This window comes from Myripristis murdjan, chromosome 7, assembly GCF_902150065.1.
Source record: "Myripristis murdjan chromosome 7, fMyrMur1.1, whole genome shotgun sequence".
In the NCBI taxonomy this organism is placed as follows: Eukaryota; Metazoa; Chordata; class Actinopteri; order Holocentriformes; family Holocentridae; genus Myripristis; species Myripristis murdjan.
This window is the reverse complement of record NC_043986.1, coordinates 6,541,001-6,556,978: the sequence shown is the minus strand read 5'-3', so window position 1 is coordinate 6,556,978 and position 15,978 is coordinate 6,541,001. Positions and strand designations below refer to the sequence as shown.

Below are 15,978 nucleotides of genomic sequence, written 5' to 3'. Positions count from 1 at the left end.
AGAGCACTTTCCTGCTCTGTATGCAAATAAACGAGTTTGATTTCTATTTGCTAAGACCAAATTCTTTGTTTAAGAGAGAGATTTGTGATCTGGTGCACCTCTAGTTGGGACTGTTGGTCAAGCTTACACTTCCCTTAACTTCTAAATGCTGTTAACATGTTTATTACCACTTGCCCATGACATGTGCATGGCTAACTGTGTGTTATGTGTCAAACAGGGGCCCAGTGCCTGTGTGGTTTTCTTGTCCTCCTGTTTTTCTTTCCCTCTTCCCTAAGTACTGGGTGTACCAAGTTCGTTATGAAGTCTGATGTATTTAAATAATGCAGCTATTTGTTTGATTTGAAGAGCTTATTTTTCTGTCTGTATAATAAGTAACTTGGGTGAAAGAGAATCCGTGTATCATTCGTTCTTTCTATTTTCAATTGCCAATCAAAAATTTAAAAAATGAAAAAGTGACTGGTTATTTTGTTATTTGTTTTTTTAATCTAACACCAAAATCCAAAATATGCCTGGTTTTTCATAGTTCAAGTTTAGGCTCGGATCAAAAATACGAAATGGAAAAACGGGAATCAGGACTGAATTTGATTTTATTATTTCATTGGTCCGGTTTACGTGACCCAGAAGTTTGGTAATGAGCGGTAGCAGCAGATCACAGCAGCCAGGTGCATTCAGTCCGGCCACCTTGATCACGGCCACCATGGATAGTTATTAGTACGTGTTGTTTCGAGGACCAAAGCGTGTGACTCTGAAAGAAGAGGACATGACAATTTTTTCTGAAATTTTTGATTGGCAATTGAAAATAGAAAGAACGAATGATACACGGATTAAAGAGATTTTTGCTGTTTTTTACTGGTTGTCTCAGTTTTTTGTTTTGTTTTGTTTTGTTTTGTTTTGTTTTGTTGCTGCCCTTTGTATAAAAGTGTATGCAGTGACAGTAAATGAACATGACTACTGCCTGTACCGTCCTGTCTCACCGGCTCATCCTTTGAAATCTGTCTATACATGCATTTTGGGTTAAATGTCATATTGTCAGTGACCTGCAGCGCCCTCGTGTGTTCTTAAAGGTTCAGTGCAGTGAAAATGGCATTTCTCAGTCTCATGGTGCTGCGTAGCAAACGACCTGCCGATGCAAAGCTAGCCAAAAAATCTTTGATGACCTTTTCTTTATTGTTCAAAGAAGGTGCAGGCTGTATTTTAGTTTGATTTCTGAAGTAAGAGCACTGGACAAGTTATCAGGTGGGTTGATCAAAATATAAACTGCAATCAGGATCAAGGTTCTGGTTTGTTTCTTCTGCTTAAGTTTTTAGGCTCAAGTCCAAAATCGTATCCATGTCCAAAGCTGTGTTTGACTTGTTTGACAACAGGACCAACAAATAAAAATGAATTAGTAAGTCATCAAGTTTAATACAGCACACATGATGAGCGTTCCAAAAGTGTGTTTTAAAGACAGGAGCACAAAACATTGTTGCTTGTACATCTCATGAGCTCAGGCCCAACCTTAGGATGACGTCCAAATGATTTGACCGTTTCTGGTCACAACCAGCTGACCTTCATCAGTCAAGGCCAGCCGCATCCTTGGATTCTGATCGCCGTGGGTGTCACTGCCCCACACTGGTTTATCAGAGCTGGTGTAGATCACAAGGTTGCCGTCCTCCTGCATGATGACTCGATATCCTCCGGAGCCACTGGTATTTGTGTCCCACTTGTGAGCCCATTGGTAGATGACAAAGTTGCTGTCGTCCTGTGGTTGGTGAATGAGGAGCTCGTTAACAGACTTTAAAATTACTGCAGGTTCACAGAGTTGCAATGAGAAATGCGAAATCATAATGACAATCTCTACTAAAACTTTAAATACAAAACAAGCAAAGCACACTTATTCAGTAAAGATCACACTGGTGGTAGTCTTCATTGCTGCTCTGAGCTGCGTCACAACATTTTCATGTTTACTAATTGTACAGGTCTGAAGTGGTTTCACTGATCCACTTTTGAAGGTTCATGCTGCATCATCAGGATCCCCACAAATTCCTTCTCTAATTTGATCATGGCAGCTCTTGTGACTGTGTGTTCAGAGCCTTTGGGAGTCAGAAGGTATTGCTGGTTGGTGCGGTATGATTTTTGGTTTCTTATCCTCACCTGGAAGATTGCTTTATAGTTGCCGTTGTTGCTGAGGAGGTAATCGCCCTGATGAAGCTCCTGGTTGGTGCTGATGGAGTTCTTGCTCATGATTCTGGGGAGAAAATGAGGCCATGATGTTCAGTGATAACTTTTGTTGCTTTTTTCAATTCTTTTAAAAGCTCAGAATATTGCAAATTAATGGCAACCCAGTGTCTTGACTTGGTAAGTCTTGGTAATTTTCCACTTTTCCCTGATAGGACTGATGTCACCATAAATTCATTTATTAATTAATTTCCTCAGTTTAGCAATAATTTTGTCAGGCATGCGACTCACCGGTTGGAGAAGTTCCCTCTTCCGGCTGAGAAACAGATGTTGAAGGAGCTGCTGAGGTTGTGCTGCACAGGTTGGACAGATACTGTTTATAGTCTCCTGTCTGCCACACCCCCACACTTCCTCAGGAGTGTGGGGGTGTGGGGGCGGGAACTCAGTGGAATCGTTTTAATCAGGAATTTGATCGCTGTGGAGTTTATTTGTATTATCTACTTTTTTGTAATTCCTCCTTTTGTACACTTTATATTTTCCTGCTGTTGTTTCCCAAAGTTATGCTTAACTGATCATAAACTGATGCCTGTTTTCCAGCAAAACACCACAGCAGGAACATTTGTAGTGTAAATATGTTTTTTTTTTTTTTTTTTTGTCCTTTTTGATGATAATTTTGATGATTTGGTCATGCATCGAACTGTGCTCACACTTTAGGATGTAGAATGTATTTTTATTTTATTTTATTTTATTTTTTTAAATTTTATTTTAGAGGTTAATCATAGAGGAGTTGTCAACAAAACAAACTTCAAAGCTATGGATAAAATGCAATGTTACAATAGAGACCAGAGGCAACCACAGGAATGCATAACATTGGAAAAAAATAACGTGCACTTTACCCGGCACTGTGCAATGTTTAAAATACCTTAAAATCCGACAACGCCACCCTTTGGTTTAAAAGAGGTAAGGGTCCTCTCGTTAAAATACATAGGCCGACACAGGTTCAAACACAAATTTAAAAGAGCAAATTGTCATTAAAACGACAGAGTGGAAGTTACACAAGTTTTTAATAAATAATTAAAAACCCTGACACATGGCAAAAAAAAAAAAAAAAAAAAAAATGATAACAAAAAACAATCCTATTTAGTATAGCGCCAAACTAACTGACAACAGAAATTAAACCAACGATGTTAAAACTGAAATACTAAAATCAATAAATAATTATAACTGCTGCGCTGCAATGGTCGGGGCCGGGCAATTTTAGGTAATTCTGAGTAACAAATGGAGAATAGGAAGATGAAAGGAAAGGCGGCATTCTAATGTGCGTTTTGCATCAGTTTAGGCTTGAACTCTTTCTGGCATGAAGGACAATGCTCTATTTCAGGCAGATTTCAAACCACTGTAATAAATAAATAAATAAATAAATAAATAAATAAATAAATAAAAATCAGTCATCAAGACAAAAATCTGAAAATACACATATTGCATCTAGACAGCATGGAGATGTTGGTAATTTGTTTTTAACAATGATTGATTTGCTCCATAAGTGAAAAACTGATGAAAAACTGAAATGCCATTCTTGCATTGACTCCAATTGTTCACATGAGAGCAAAATTCAAAATGCTGTCAAAAATTGAGTTTTTGAGATAAAATTCTGAAATTTGCCACACATCATCTACCATGACTCGAAAATTTTGTAATTTTTTTTTTTTTTCATGAACATTGAAGATTTATTTAACAAGAATTTGCAAGTGTATGTTTACAGTACTGTTTACAGTCAAACATTTTGATGCACTGTAGGCTCAATTTTGGAGAAATCAAAAATCTGAGAAACAACGTTTATGTAGGAGAGTCTGAAGATGCTCTGTAGCAAGTTTGCTGACATTTGAGCAAAAAATGTGGGAACAGATAGGTTTAATAAGTTTTACAGTTTTTGAAAAAAAAAAAACAAAACAGTGATGGATTTCATAATTTGCAATAAGTTTAAATGTACAAAAGTTTCTTCAGTATTGGGGCTACATTTTGGTGAAAGTTGCAAGTTTATTGGCTTGTGTTTGCAGCTGAGTTAATCTGGCATGAGACTAGATAGTCTAGTTGGAAAAGGGGGGTCCACGCGCATAGGGTGGGTTTTTTTATCGGGACCTGTTTTTTCTTAATTGTTGAAGGGTGTATTTTAAGAATCTGCCAGGTACCAGGCTGAAGTTATGTCCCATGGGCTACATTTTTAACCCTTTCTTACAAAACCCTGGTACCAAAGCCGAAAATGGAAAAAAATAGAAAATAGCATAACTTTTGAACCATACATGCTACAGGGACAAATGAACACAGTTTTCCAAACAAGTTTGGCCAAATGAATGCATTAAAATGGTTATTAGAAAGATTCAAGCACATCCTGACTCCTGACATCCTGACAAAAACAACAGTAGAATTTACTGTACATGTTTTCTAAGATGTTGACAGATACGCCATGAAATGTGTGGGTTATGGCAATGGCCAAAGTAGAACTATACAGCAGTACAGAGACAGGATACCATTTAGCCTAAAAGCATATTTAATAAAGCCAAAGAGTTTCCTTGGCAACACAAAGTTGCGTATGATGACACAGTCCACCACAGTGACAAAGGGCAGTGCACTGAAGCTGCCTTGCCACATTTGCATCTTCCACAACATCCCTTTTTGCAACCGCAGTGGAGGAGGTCGCAACATGCCAGGCTTGCTTCTGGTAGTGTGGTCCAGTCAACTTCCCATCCACCTGTCAGAATCAGAATCAACTTTGTTGTCACATGACACATTTTACAGGTGTAAAAAAGTGGGTTAAATTATTCATTCATTCATGCCTGTGTCCTTCCTCTTCCACCCCGAGTCACCTGGGGAGGGGAGTTCAGGGACTGCAACCATCGCCTCTCCCTGTGCTGATTACCTGTTTCTCAGTGGCAAGGGATGTAACACAAGTTGCCAGGAGAGAGAACAGCTCAACTTTGTTCTCATCAATATGTAGATACTCCGTCCAATTTCTAGGAATGGCACTGGATGGCTCAACACGTTGACAAATTCCCTTCCCTCTCTTCTGCGTGTAATCAGCACTCATCATGCTGAAGTCATCTGTACTCAGCCCCAAGATACATCAGGTCTTGCACCATGCACACACGAGGAGGCTGAAACACGCATCATACTACACCTGGAAGATGCTGTGAAGAAGTGTATGACAGCCTCCCTATATGCACAGCTGACACACATGTGCTGGTACTGGCAGTGATGGCAGCCCGACACCTGAATGCCCACAAAGAGGGCAGCCTACCAAGCTGGTCACTGCTGGGGACAGGCCATGGTTGCAGTCCTTGAACTCAGGACACAGGCAGGTGAATGAATGAATGAATGAATAATTTAACCCACTTTTTTACACCTGTAAAATGTGTCATGTGACAACAAAGTTGATTCTGATTCTGACAGGTGGATGGGAAGTTGACTGGACCACACTACCAGAAGCAAGCCTGGCATGTCGCAACCTCCTCCACTGTGGTTGCAAAAAGGGATGTTGTGGAAGATGCATTTGTGCCAAGGCAGCTTCAGCGCACTGCCCTTTGTCACTGTGGTGGACTGTGTCATCATACGCAGCTTTGTGTTCTCACACTTTCTTTCCTCTTTGGCTGTATTAAATATGCCTTTAGGCTAAATGGTATCCTGTCTCTGTACTGCTGTCAGACTAGTGCGGACTAGAAAGACCGATGCACATGAACTGATGAAGCCCCTTGGATAAGAGGTGAAACGTCTTCCTAGTCCAGTTGCCTATGATTCAATTTGCCCAAAGAGAACGATGACCTGGATAAATGAGAATATCCATAGACATGTACTGCTGTATAGTTCCACTTTGGCCATTGCCATAACCCACACATTTCATGCCGTATCTGTCAACATCTTAGAAAACATGTACAGTATACTCTACCGAAATAGATATTTTGATGTTTTTTACTACTATTTAATAAACTGAATGCCAGAAATATGTAGTTAGGTAGTTGCTACCGTGTTGTAAATAGTACCGCTGCATTCCTCATCCTTGAAAATGTAGGATTAGCCACCAGGATCAAGATCCTAGGTGGTGTAGAACCCGAGTTACAGGTAAAATCACAGCAGGTAGCAGCCATTTTGAAAAATGGTTGACACAAATCAGCGATGGCCGTATAGGCAAAAATGATCCTTAGGGCATGATCTAACAGTGTGCCAGATTTCATGCTCGTATTGTAAAGTGCACGATTTTTTGCATAGGCACCAGACTATTAGTAAATCATCAAGTTTAATAGAACACACACATGATGAGCGTTATAAAATTGTGTATTAAAGACAGCAGCACAAAACATTGTTGCTTGTACATCTCATGACCTCAGGCCGAACCTTAGGTCGACGTCCAAATGTTGCGACCATTTCTGCTCACAACCAGCTGACCTTCATCAGTCAAGGTCAGCTGCATCCTTGGATCCTGACCGTCTTGGGTGTGAGTGTCTCACACTGGTGTATCAGAGCTGGTGTAGATCACCAGGTTGCCGTCCCCTGCATGACGACTCGATTTTCTCCGGAGCCGTTGGTATTTGTTGCCCACTTGGGAGCCCATTTGTAGATGACAGATAGTGTTTTTAGTCTCCTGTCAAAAGGAGGGGGTGGGAGGATGGGGTGGAGGGGTGAAAGGGTGGGGGTGGGGCGGCTGGGTTTCAATGGAATCGCTTTACTTGGAATTTAGTCACTGGGGAATTTAGTTGCACTATCTACCTCCTTGTAGTTTCTCGTTGTGTACATTTACAGTCAGGTCCATAAGTATTTGGACAGTGATACAATATTCATGATTTTGTCCTTGCACACCACCAACAGTGGATTTGAAATGGAGTAATCAATATCAGTCAAAGTCAAAGTCAGCTTTATTGTCAATGCCTGCCTGTGGTCTCCTGGTCAGGAAGTCTAGCAGCCAGTTGCACAGCGAGGTGTTCAGCCCCAGCCAGTCCAGTTTGGGAACAAGCTGTTGGGGGATGATTGTTTTGAATGATGAACTGAAATCAATGAACAGCATTCTGACATGTGAGTTTTTTGAGTCCAGATGTGTGAGGGCTGAGTGGAGGGCAGTGATATAAGTGCAGACTTTCAGCTTTAATTTAAGGGGTTGAACAAAAATATGGCATCACCCTTTTAGGAATTACAGACAGTTTTATACATTGCCATCCCATTTCCAGAGGCTCAAAAGTAATTGGACAAACTATACATAACATACATAACAATAATTACAAGGATTATATTCAATATCTAGAAAGAAGAAAGAAGAAAATGAGGCCATGATGTTCACTGATAACAACTCTTTTTTTATTATTATTTTTCAAATGCAACAGTGAGTAGAGCAAAACCTTTTCCTTGGTTTGTTGAAATGTGCCTTGACTTGGTAAGTCTTGGTAATTTTCCACATTTCCCTGATAGGACTGATCTGTTTGTTGTCTCCTGCAAAAAGGAGGGGGAAGGGGGAATTCAATGGAATCGCTTTACTTGGGAATGTAATCACTGGGGAATTTAGTTGCAGTATCTACCTCCTTGTAGTTTCTTGTTGTGTACATTTACAGTCAGGTCCATAAGTAATTGGACAGTGACACAATATTCATAATTTTGTCCTCGCACACCACCAACAGTGGATTTGAAATGGAGTAATCAATATGTGATTGAAGTGCAGACTTTCAGCTTTAATTTAACGGGTTGAACAAAAATATAGCATCAACCTTTTAGGAATTACAGTATACATACATGACTATAATTACAAGGATTATATTCAATAGCTTGTCGAAACCTCACTGGCAAGACACCATGTTCCTGACAAGATCTGCAACCTCATCATGGACTATTACAATGATTTCAGCACGTGAGTCTCCTCAGGCCAAGTAACATCTGCCTGGCATCGCCTTGAGAAGGGCATAATAACTGGCTGCATGATCTCAGTACCACTCTTCCCACTGGCCATGAACATGATTGTTAAGGCTGCCGAGGTGGAATGCAGAGGGCCCAAGTCAAAATCTGGGACTAGGCAGCCCCCCATAAGAGCCTTTATGGACGACTTAACAGCGATGACAACATCTGTTCCAGGGTGCAGGTGGCTTCTTCAGGGGCTTGAACAGCTCATCTCTTGGGCAAGGATGAGTTTTAAGCCCGCTAAGTCCAGGTCTTTGGTCCTGAAGAAGGGTAAAGTGACCGACCAGTTCCGCTTTGCCCTGGGAGGGAGCAAAATTCCATCAGTGACCCAAAAAACCTGTCAAGAGCCTGGGCAAGGCCTTTGACAGCTCCCTGAAGGACTCGGCAGCCATACAACAATCCAAGAGTGACCTGGCTACCTGGCTCACAGCCATTGACAAGTTTAAAGTTACCCACTTTAGAGAGGTGTCGATGTACAGGGACTCCGCAGACATCAAAGTTGCATCAGCAGGAATCCTCGTGAAGATGGGAGGAAGTGACAGGCACAAGAGGCTGTCACCAGAGTTGAGCCGCGACTGAGGCACAAGACGCTGGTGGGCTCTGTGGCAATAGGGTGAGCAGGTCTTGGTTGCTTTCCCAAACCGCGTTACAACCTGGCCTGGAGAAAGGAAACTCAGCAACTGGTTCCGGACGAGATTCGAACGAAGGTGGAGGAAGAAAGACGCAGCAGGATGGTTGGCATGTCCAAGCAAGGGACATGGACCAGCTGGGAGCATGCAGAATCCCGCAAAATCACCTGGGTCAACGTATTCTCATGAAACGGTTCGCATGATATCGTACGAAAAATAATGCACAAATTTCCGTGCATTTTCCTACGAATTTCCAGCAGCACGAGCGATCAGCGCGCCTGCGCGAGCCCCGAAGCGAGAGCCTTAAGAAAAATGGCGGACATTCCTTTTATTCTCAGTGGAAAATGCAATATTTTAAGAGAGCTTATGCATTCAAATGCGTTTTGATTACATTTCTAGCAGGAAATGTGCATTTTATTTCCAAAATCTTCGTTCAGTTAGTGTATATAATGTTTACTTTATTAGTTATTACGAAGATTCTTTCAGGTTTCTATCGTTGCTATGGCTGTTGCTATGGACGCTGCTACCACTGTCGCTGATGTAGCTTCCGCTCGCCGTGGAAATCTGGGGAGGGAGGCGTGGGGTTAACCTGCTCTCACAGAAATCCGTGAAATGAGCATGACCTCCTAATAACGCATTGCGTGCTCCTCGCATGTAACCTGTTTTAATCGATTTCTATGGTTTTAATTCCGTGTGATCACCACACAAACGATGTTCACTGGAAGTCGGCGATATTCCGTGACGTCACGCTGTGGGTGTTAGTTCATAGATCCCGGAAGTGCAAATTTAATCGATATTCCGGAAAAAGGTCTGATTATTAGCCATAACGTTGTAACCATCCAAGGCAGACTTACCACGAGCTATGAGGATGTGTAACGATGGCATGTGCTTCAGCCGAGTCCACAAGTCCCGTATAATATCAACTTTATTTTAAGAAAACACGTTTTATTTGCGATGTCATATCACGGAGAAGCACTACATTACCCATAATCCTAGTGTTTATCAGCGACGTAGCTGATTTGACTTTCATCAATAAAGTCAATAAAGTGTAATAAAGTGCATGAAAGTTGATAATATGCTGATATTTTACGCCATTGAACACAACCCTTTCAGTCAGCGAAACAGAGCGGGTGGAAAAACCACGGAAACACGTCAAAATAGCACTAACGATTTATATAGTCTATATATATATTTTTTTTTTCACATAACACATCTTTACTCGTGGTATAAACATAGGCTACATGTTAAGGTTATGCTTTTGCTGTTGAAAAACTACAGTATGTATGGTTTTTAAACCTAAATTCACAATGTTTATCCTAACCCGGAAGAGGGGTACCAGAACTACAATTCGTGCAGAGTTGCAACACACAGAGGTGTCCTGCGCCATAGATTTTGTAGTTCTAATATGTTATGTCTATTATGTGATGTTGTGATCACTAATTTTTCAGTCTTTATTATAGTTTTTGGGTGTGGAAAGAACGCCTGTTTGGTCAGATTTTATTTATTTTTTTCTTAAGACAGTGAAATCATGTTTTTTCCATGTTTTGACACTAGTCAGTGGCGCCCCCTATTGGTTTGCCATCGGACATGATAGTAGAGGTCAAGAGCTTTCCAAAAATGTTGACCCCATGTCTGTGCCATTTTTTGTTGCTGCACTGTAAGCCTTGAGATATCCCTTTAGAGGGATATCTCATTTCTCATTGTCATTCTCATTCTCATCATTCTCATTCTAAGTTCTCACAACACCTACCTCTGTGTTTTTGACATCTATCTATCTATCTATCTATCTATCTATCTATCTATCTATCTATCTATCTATATATCTATCTATCTATCTGTCTATCTATCTATCTATCTATCTATCTATCTATCTATCTGTGAGAAAGTGAGAGAGAGAGAGAGAGACAGAGAAAGAGAGAGGGTGAGAGCTGGTAGAATAAAGCAAAAGCCCTCGCAGTAATCTGGTTGCTCTCAGCAGTTTTTCATCTCTAAATCAATAATATTTCTTGACAACAAATTAAAAAAAAAAAAAAAAATCTCAGGAATTAATCGCCATAGGTTGCAGTGTTTTCCAGTGGCCAGCTGGGCTGCCGGAGGTTGTTTCTGGGTAGGATCTAGCTTTCTGGAAAACAAAATCAATATAACAGGGTAACAGCTCACTTGGTTTTATTCCAGTGTTTTAACTTTGCACTTCCTGTGCAGCTGCTACACTCTGCAGATTCACTCCAGTGTGTGTGTGCGTCATGTGATAGAGAGATTTACACGCTGTGGCGTTACAACACTGATATATTGATAAATCTATGGATTAATCCACTGAAATAAGGCCACTGTGAAGTGATACCCGTTGTCTCCCTATAGTTCATATAAGAAGCCAGCGGCTGCCCTCTCTCCATGCCACAGTGCTGTTCTGTCCACTTAGCCAGAGCTGAGAAAGCTCAACACTGCTAGCTTTAATTTTTTTCTTTCTTTAAACAAATATGTAGATCTGGGTCGCTATGTTGTTTTTTTTATGTTGATTCATTGTTTGATGTAGGATTGGTTTGGTCTGTCCATCTACACTCCTGTCTGTTTTTAGTCGCCGAGACGAGATTCGTCTCTCCGTCGGTCTGGTGGAAATTCAAAGGGAGTTTGCTGTCGCTGTGCAGCTCCATTCAGCTCATCACTTTCCCTCCAAACCAACTTTTTGTAGCTCTGATGTTGAGGAACGGTGTCTGTCAGACTGTAAGGAAACTCCTAAAAAAATCTTCTCAAGCAAAAGAAATCTGCACGTTGCTGTGTGGCCAGTGGGTGGTCAAGTGATTTGAACGCAGACGCCTCATTTCACTGAATCCAATCCAATAATGTGTGAGCGCCATTTTGAAATTAGGGAAAAATCACCCTCAGTAGTTGGTGGACTCGACAGAAACTTGAAGGTTTGTGTTGCCCTGCCTCTGTTGTATCATATAACCTTTAGAATAATGTTAAAGATGATTAACTGTTGTGTATGTAAACGTTCAATATAACAAAATGTGATCTAAAAGGTTGTGGAGCAGTGGTTTAAAGGAATACTCCAGCCTTTTGGGCAATATTGCCTTTTTCTGACGTACCCAGACTGAGACGAGATGTTTGGGAGCGTTTCAGGTTCATTTCCTGTGGGTAGCATTTCATGTGTTTTTAAACTTAGCTCTGTCAAAGTGAAAAAATAAACCTTACAGCAACTCTGAAGCTGTCTTATTTACAAAGTGGATCATGTGTTTATGAAATACACGTGTTGTAATTAAAATAAAAATTTAAAAAAAGAGTTGTTTCTGGAGGAGTTGTTTCTGGAGAAGTGTTTCTGAACGGTGGAACCACTGAACACATTCATCTTTCCGTCCATGGCAGTGATCCACACACGGCTGACATTCACTACTCTTTTAAAACCCAAGATGTGTTTTTCAAATCCACACGATATGCTGTGTGAATCAGACAGCTTCAGAGCTGCTGTAAAGTTTATTTTTCCACTTTGACGGAGCCAGGCTAACGACTCCTATAGACCTCAAGTCTTTATGCTAAGCTCACATGAAATGCCACCCTCACATAGGAAATGAACCAGTGGACGCAGAGGTGAAAATGGTGTCCAACATCGTGTCTCAGTCTGGGGAAGTCAGGAAAAGAGGATTTTACCCCAAACATCAGAGTTTTCCCTTAAGTGATGTTCCTGTGGCTCCATAATCGAGGGATGCTGAGAGAGGGGCGAGTGTTTCTCATTCTCTTTCCACAGGCAGGCGTTCAACACCAACGGCCTCCCAAACATTTAACTTTCAGTTTTCTGCCTGAGACGGCTTTCTTTGTCTTACAAGTTACAGCAACGTACAGAGAAACCTGAAACATGTGATTAAGGTAAAACAGTCATTTTCACCTCTGATGTAGGAGCTGATTCAGGGCCTGGAGTGTTTGTAATCTTAGTTTAGTTTCCTTTATAGACATCTGATTATGAGATTTGATTGATTGTAACTTCAGAGAGAGAGATGAACCCAAAAGCAGGACCTTGTATAGATTCTTCAGTATAGACCTGTCATTATTTTATTTTATTTTTTAATGTGTTGCTGTGTGTGTCTCTACGTGCCAACCTAAGTAACAGTGGAACTGGGTGTACCAAGCTTGTAATCAAGTCAAATGTATTTAAATAATGCAGCTATTTGTTTGATTTGAAGAGCTTATTTTTCTGTCTGTATAATAAGTAACTTGGGTGAGAGATTTTTGCTGTTTTTTTGTTTGTCTCAGTTTTTTTTTTTTTTTTGCTCCCCTTTGTATAAAAGTGTATGCAGTGACAGTAAATGAAGATGACTACTGCCTGTACCGTCCTGTCTCACTGGCTCATCCTTTGAAATCTGTCTATACATGGAGTTTGTGTTAAATGTCATATTGTCAGTGACCTGCAGCGCCCTCGTGTGTTCTTAAAGGTTCAGTGCAGTGAACATGGCATTTCTCAGTCTCATTTCTTTCTCTCTCAATATAAACTAGAATCAGGATCAAGGTTCTGGTTTGTTTCTTCTGCTGAAGTTTTTAGGCTCAAGTCAAAAATAGTACCATCCATGTCCAAAGCTGTGTTTGACTTGTTTGACAGCAGGACCAACAAATAAAAATACATTAGTAAGTCATCAAGTTTATTAGAACACACACATGATGAGTGTTACAAAAGTGTGCTTTAAAGACAGGAGCACAAAACATTGTTGCTTGTCCATCTCATGACCTCAGGCCCAACCTTAGGATGACCAAATCTCGACACCACTTCTGGTCACAATCAGCTGACCTTCATCAGTCAAGGTCAGCCGCATCATTTGATCCTGAGGCTGGTGGATTTTATTGTCCCACACCACTTTATTAGCGTCAGCGTAGATAGCCAGGTTGCCGTCATCCTGCATGACAACTCGATTTCCTCCGCTGTTACTTGTTGCCCACTGCTTAACCCATTTGTAGATGGCAAAGGTGCCATCAACCTGTGGTGGTGAATGAGGAGCTCGTTAACAGACTTGGAAATTACTGCAGGTTCACAAAGTTGCAATGAAGTAAAAAAAAAAAAAATCCAAAAAAGGAGAAATGACAATCTCCACTCAAACTTTAAACACATAACGAGCAAAGTAGACTTATTCAAAGTAAACAACACACTGCTGGTATTCTTTATTGCTGCTCTGAGCTGCATCACAACATTTTCATATTTACTAATTGTACAGGTCTGAAGTGGTTTCACTGATCCACTTTTGAAGGTTCATGCTGCATCATCAGGATTACCACAAATTCCTTCTCTAATTTGATCATGGCAGCTCTTGTGACTGTATGTTTAGAGCCTTTGGGAGTCAGAAGGTATTGCTGGTTGGTGCAGTATGATTTTTGGTGTCTTTTCCTCACCTGGAAGACTGCTTTATAGTTGCCGTTGTTGCTGAGGAGGTAATCGCCCTTAAAAAGCTCCTCATTGGTGCTGATGGAGTTCTTGCTCATGATTCTGGGGAGAAAATGAGGCCATGATGTTTACTGATAACTTTTGTTGCTGTTTTCAATGCTTTTAAAAGCTCAGAATATTTCAAAGTGATGGCAAACCAGTGTAAGTGAGAGACTAATGATTTCAAGATGAAAAATGCAGAGGCCTCCAGTGTCAGTTTTGCAGCGATTTTTCTACAAATGCAACAGCGAGTAGAACAAAACCTTTTCCTTGGATTTCCACTGTTTGTTGAAATGTGCCTTGACTTGGTAAATCTTGGTAATTTTCCACTTTATCCTGATAGGACTGATGTCACCATAAATTCATTTGTTAATTAATCTCCTCAGTTTAGCAATAATTTTGTCAGGCATGCGACTCACCGGTTGGAGAAGTTGCTTCTTCAGGCTGAGAAACAGATGCTGAAGGAGCTGCTGAGGTTGTGCTGCACAGGTTGGACAGGTGCTTTTTATAGTCTCCTGTCAAAAGGATAGGGTGGGAGGGGATGACCTTGCCAGGTATGAACTCAATTGCTGGGGAATTTATTTGCAGTATCTACTTCCTTGTAGTTCCTCATTGTGTACACTTTCTATTGTCCTGCTATTGTTCCCCAAGATTATACAAGGATACAAGGATACAAGGAAGTTTATTTGTCATTATACAACAGGTTGAATAATGAAATTAAAGTGTGGTTCCCTCTTGATTGATTAATTGATTGATTGTGTAGAAAATAGAATTATTAAGCCTGGAGGAGTTCAGATGGTGCATTTAGTAGTCTCACAGCCTGAGGGAAGAAGCTGCTCTGTAGTCTGGTGGTACGGCAGCGAACGGCCACTTCTGTATCTTTTGCCTGACGGCAGCAGGGTGAACAGGCTGTGGCTGGGGTGGGTGTTGTCTTTTAGGATCCTTTTGGCTCTGCGCAGGCACCTCACCTCCCCAGTATCAGTGATATTGGGGAGGTACATTATGCCTAACTGATCATAAACTGATGCTTCTTATCAAGCACAACAGCACAGCAGGAACATTTGGAGTGTAAATATGTTGTTTTGTTGTTTTTGATGATGATTTTGATGATTTGGTCTTTTATCACCTTAAAACAATATGAGCACCAATCAGTGTGTCACATTTGCTGAAATACTGTGCTCACACTTTAGGATGCAAAGTGTATTTTTTTTTTTTTATGTAATTTATTTTTTTTTATTTCTTTATATTTACATATATTTATTTTATTATTTATTTTAACAGTGGAATCGCTTTAATCAGGAATTTAGTCGCTGGATTTATTTGCGGTATCTACTTCCTTGTAGTTCCTTGTTGTGTACACTTTTGTTGTCAACTGAGTAACTTAGTAAAAAGGGATGTGGTGGGAGGTTGGAAACTGTAGGTGAGTTGATGGTGCCCTATACATTTTCACACATGTAGAGAAACTCTGTCTAGACACACCAGGAGTCGTGGTTAGTGCCTCTTTGTATGTTTTGCTGAAGCCCTTGTTTTTAGATAAGTTAGTCAGGCCTTTTTCTTTAATATTGTTTTCAGCATTTAGTCCCGTCAGGCCGGCCTGGTTTTGATTAGTTGATTTATTTGGTACGACCATTCAGTTCCATTTTCCCCCACTTTCAAGACCTTGTGCTGTTCATAAACTGTAAATAATTTCCATTTGTTACTACTTTACTGACTGAGTTACATTATATGCTTCTCTTTGGTAAAATTTCCAGGGTTTATTGAGTAGCCCTGTCTGTGTAGGCTTGCTAAGTTGGTATATGAGGCACAATACATGGAAAATATTGCTGTCACTGCTATTCTTTGGTTGAGTTAAGTTTGCTA

The 15,978-nt window shown here is 40.6% G+C and overlaps 1 protein-coding gene across 2 annotated transcripts; it reads right to left on the bottom strand.

Moving 5' to 3' along the window:
• Positions 1 to 1,497: 1,497 nt before the first annotated feature.
• LOC115361646 (mannose-specific lectin-like) lies at positions 1,498 to 14,607 on the bottom strand. 2 transcript variants are annotated; one of them, XM_030055180.1, is made up of 3 exons: positions 14,538 to 14,607; positions 14,088 to 14,181; positions 1,498 to 1,741 (listed from the first exon to the last, which is right to left on the bottom strand). In XM_030055180.1, exons 2-3 carry the CDS (start codon positions 14,175 to 14,177, stop codon positions 1,499 to 1,501), a joined length of 333 nt encoding a protein of 110 aa, XP_029911040.1. In that variant the 5' UTR covers positions 14,178 to 14,181; positions 14,538 to 14,607; the 3' UTR covers position 1,498. The 2 variants fall into 2 exon arrangements, with proteins under 2 accessions (XP_029911040.1, XP_029911039.1); XM_030055179.1 differs by lacking the exon at positions 14,088 to 14,181 and adding an exon at positions 2,134 to 2,227 and having other exon boundaries at positions 14,538 to 14,587.
• Between the last annotated feature and the right edge of the window lie 1,371 nt (positions 14,608 to 15,978).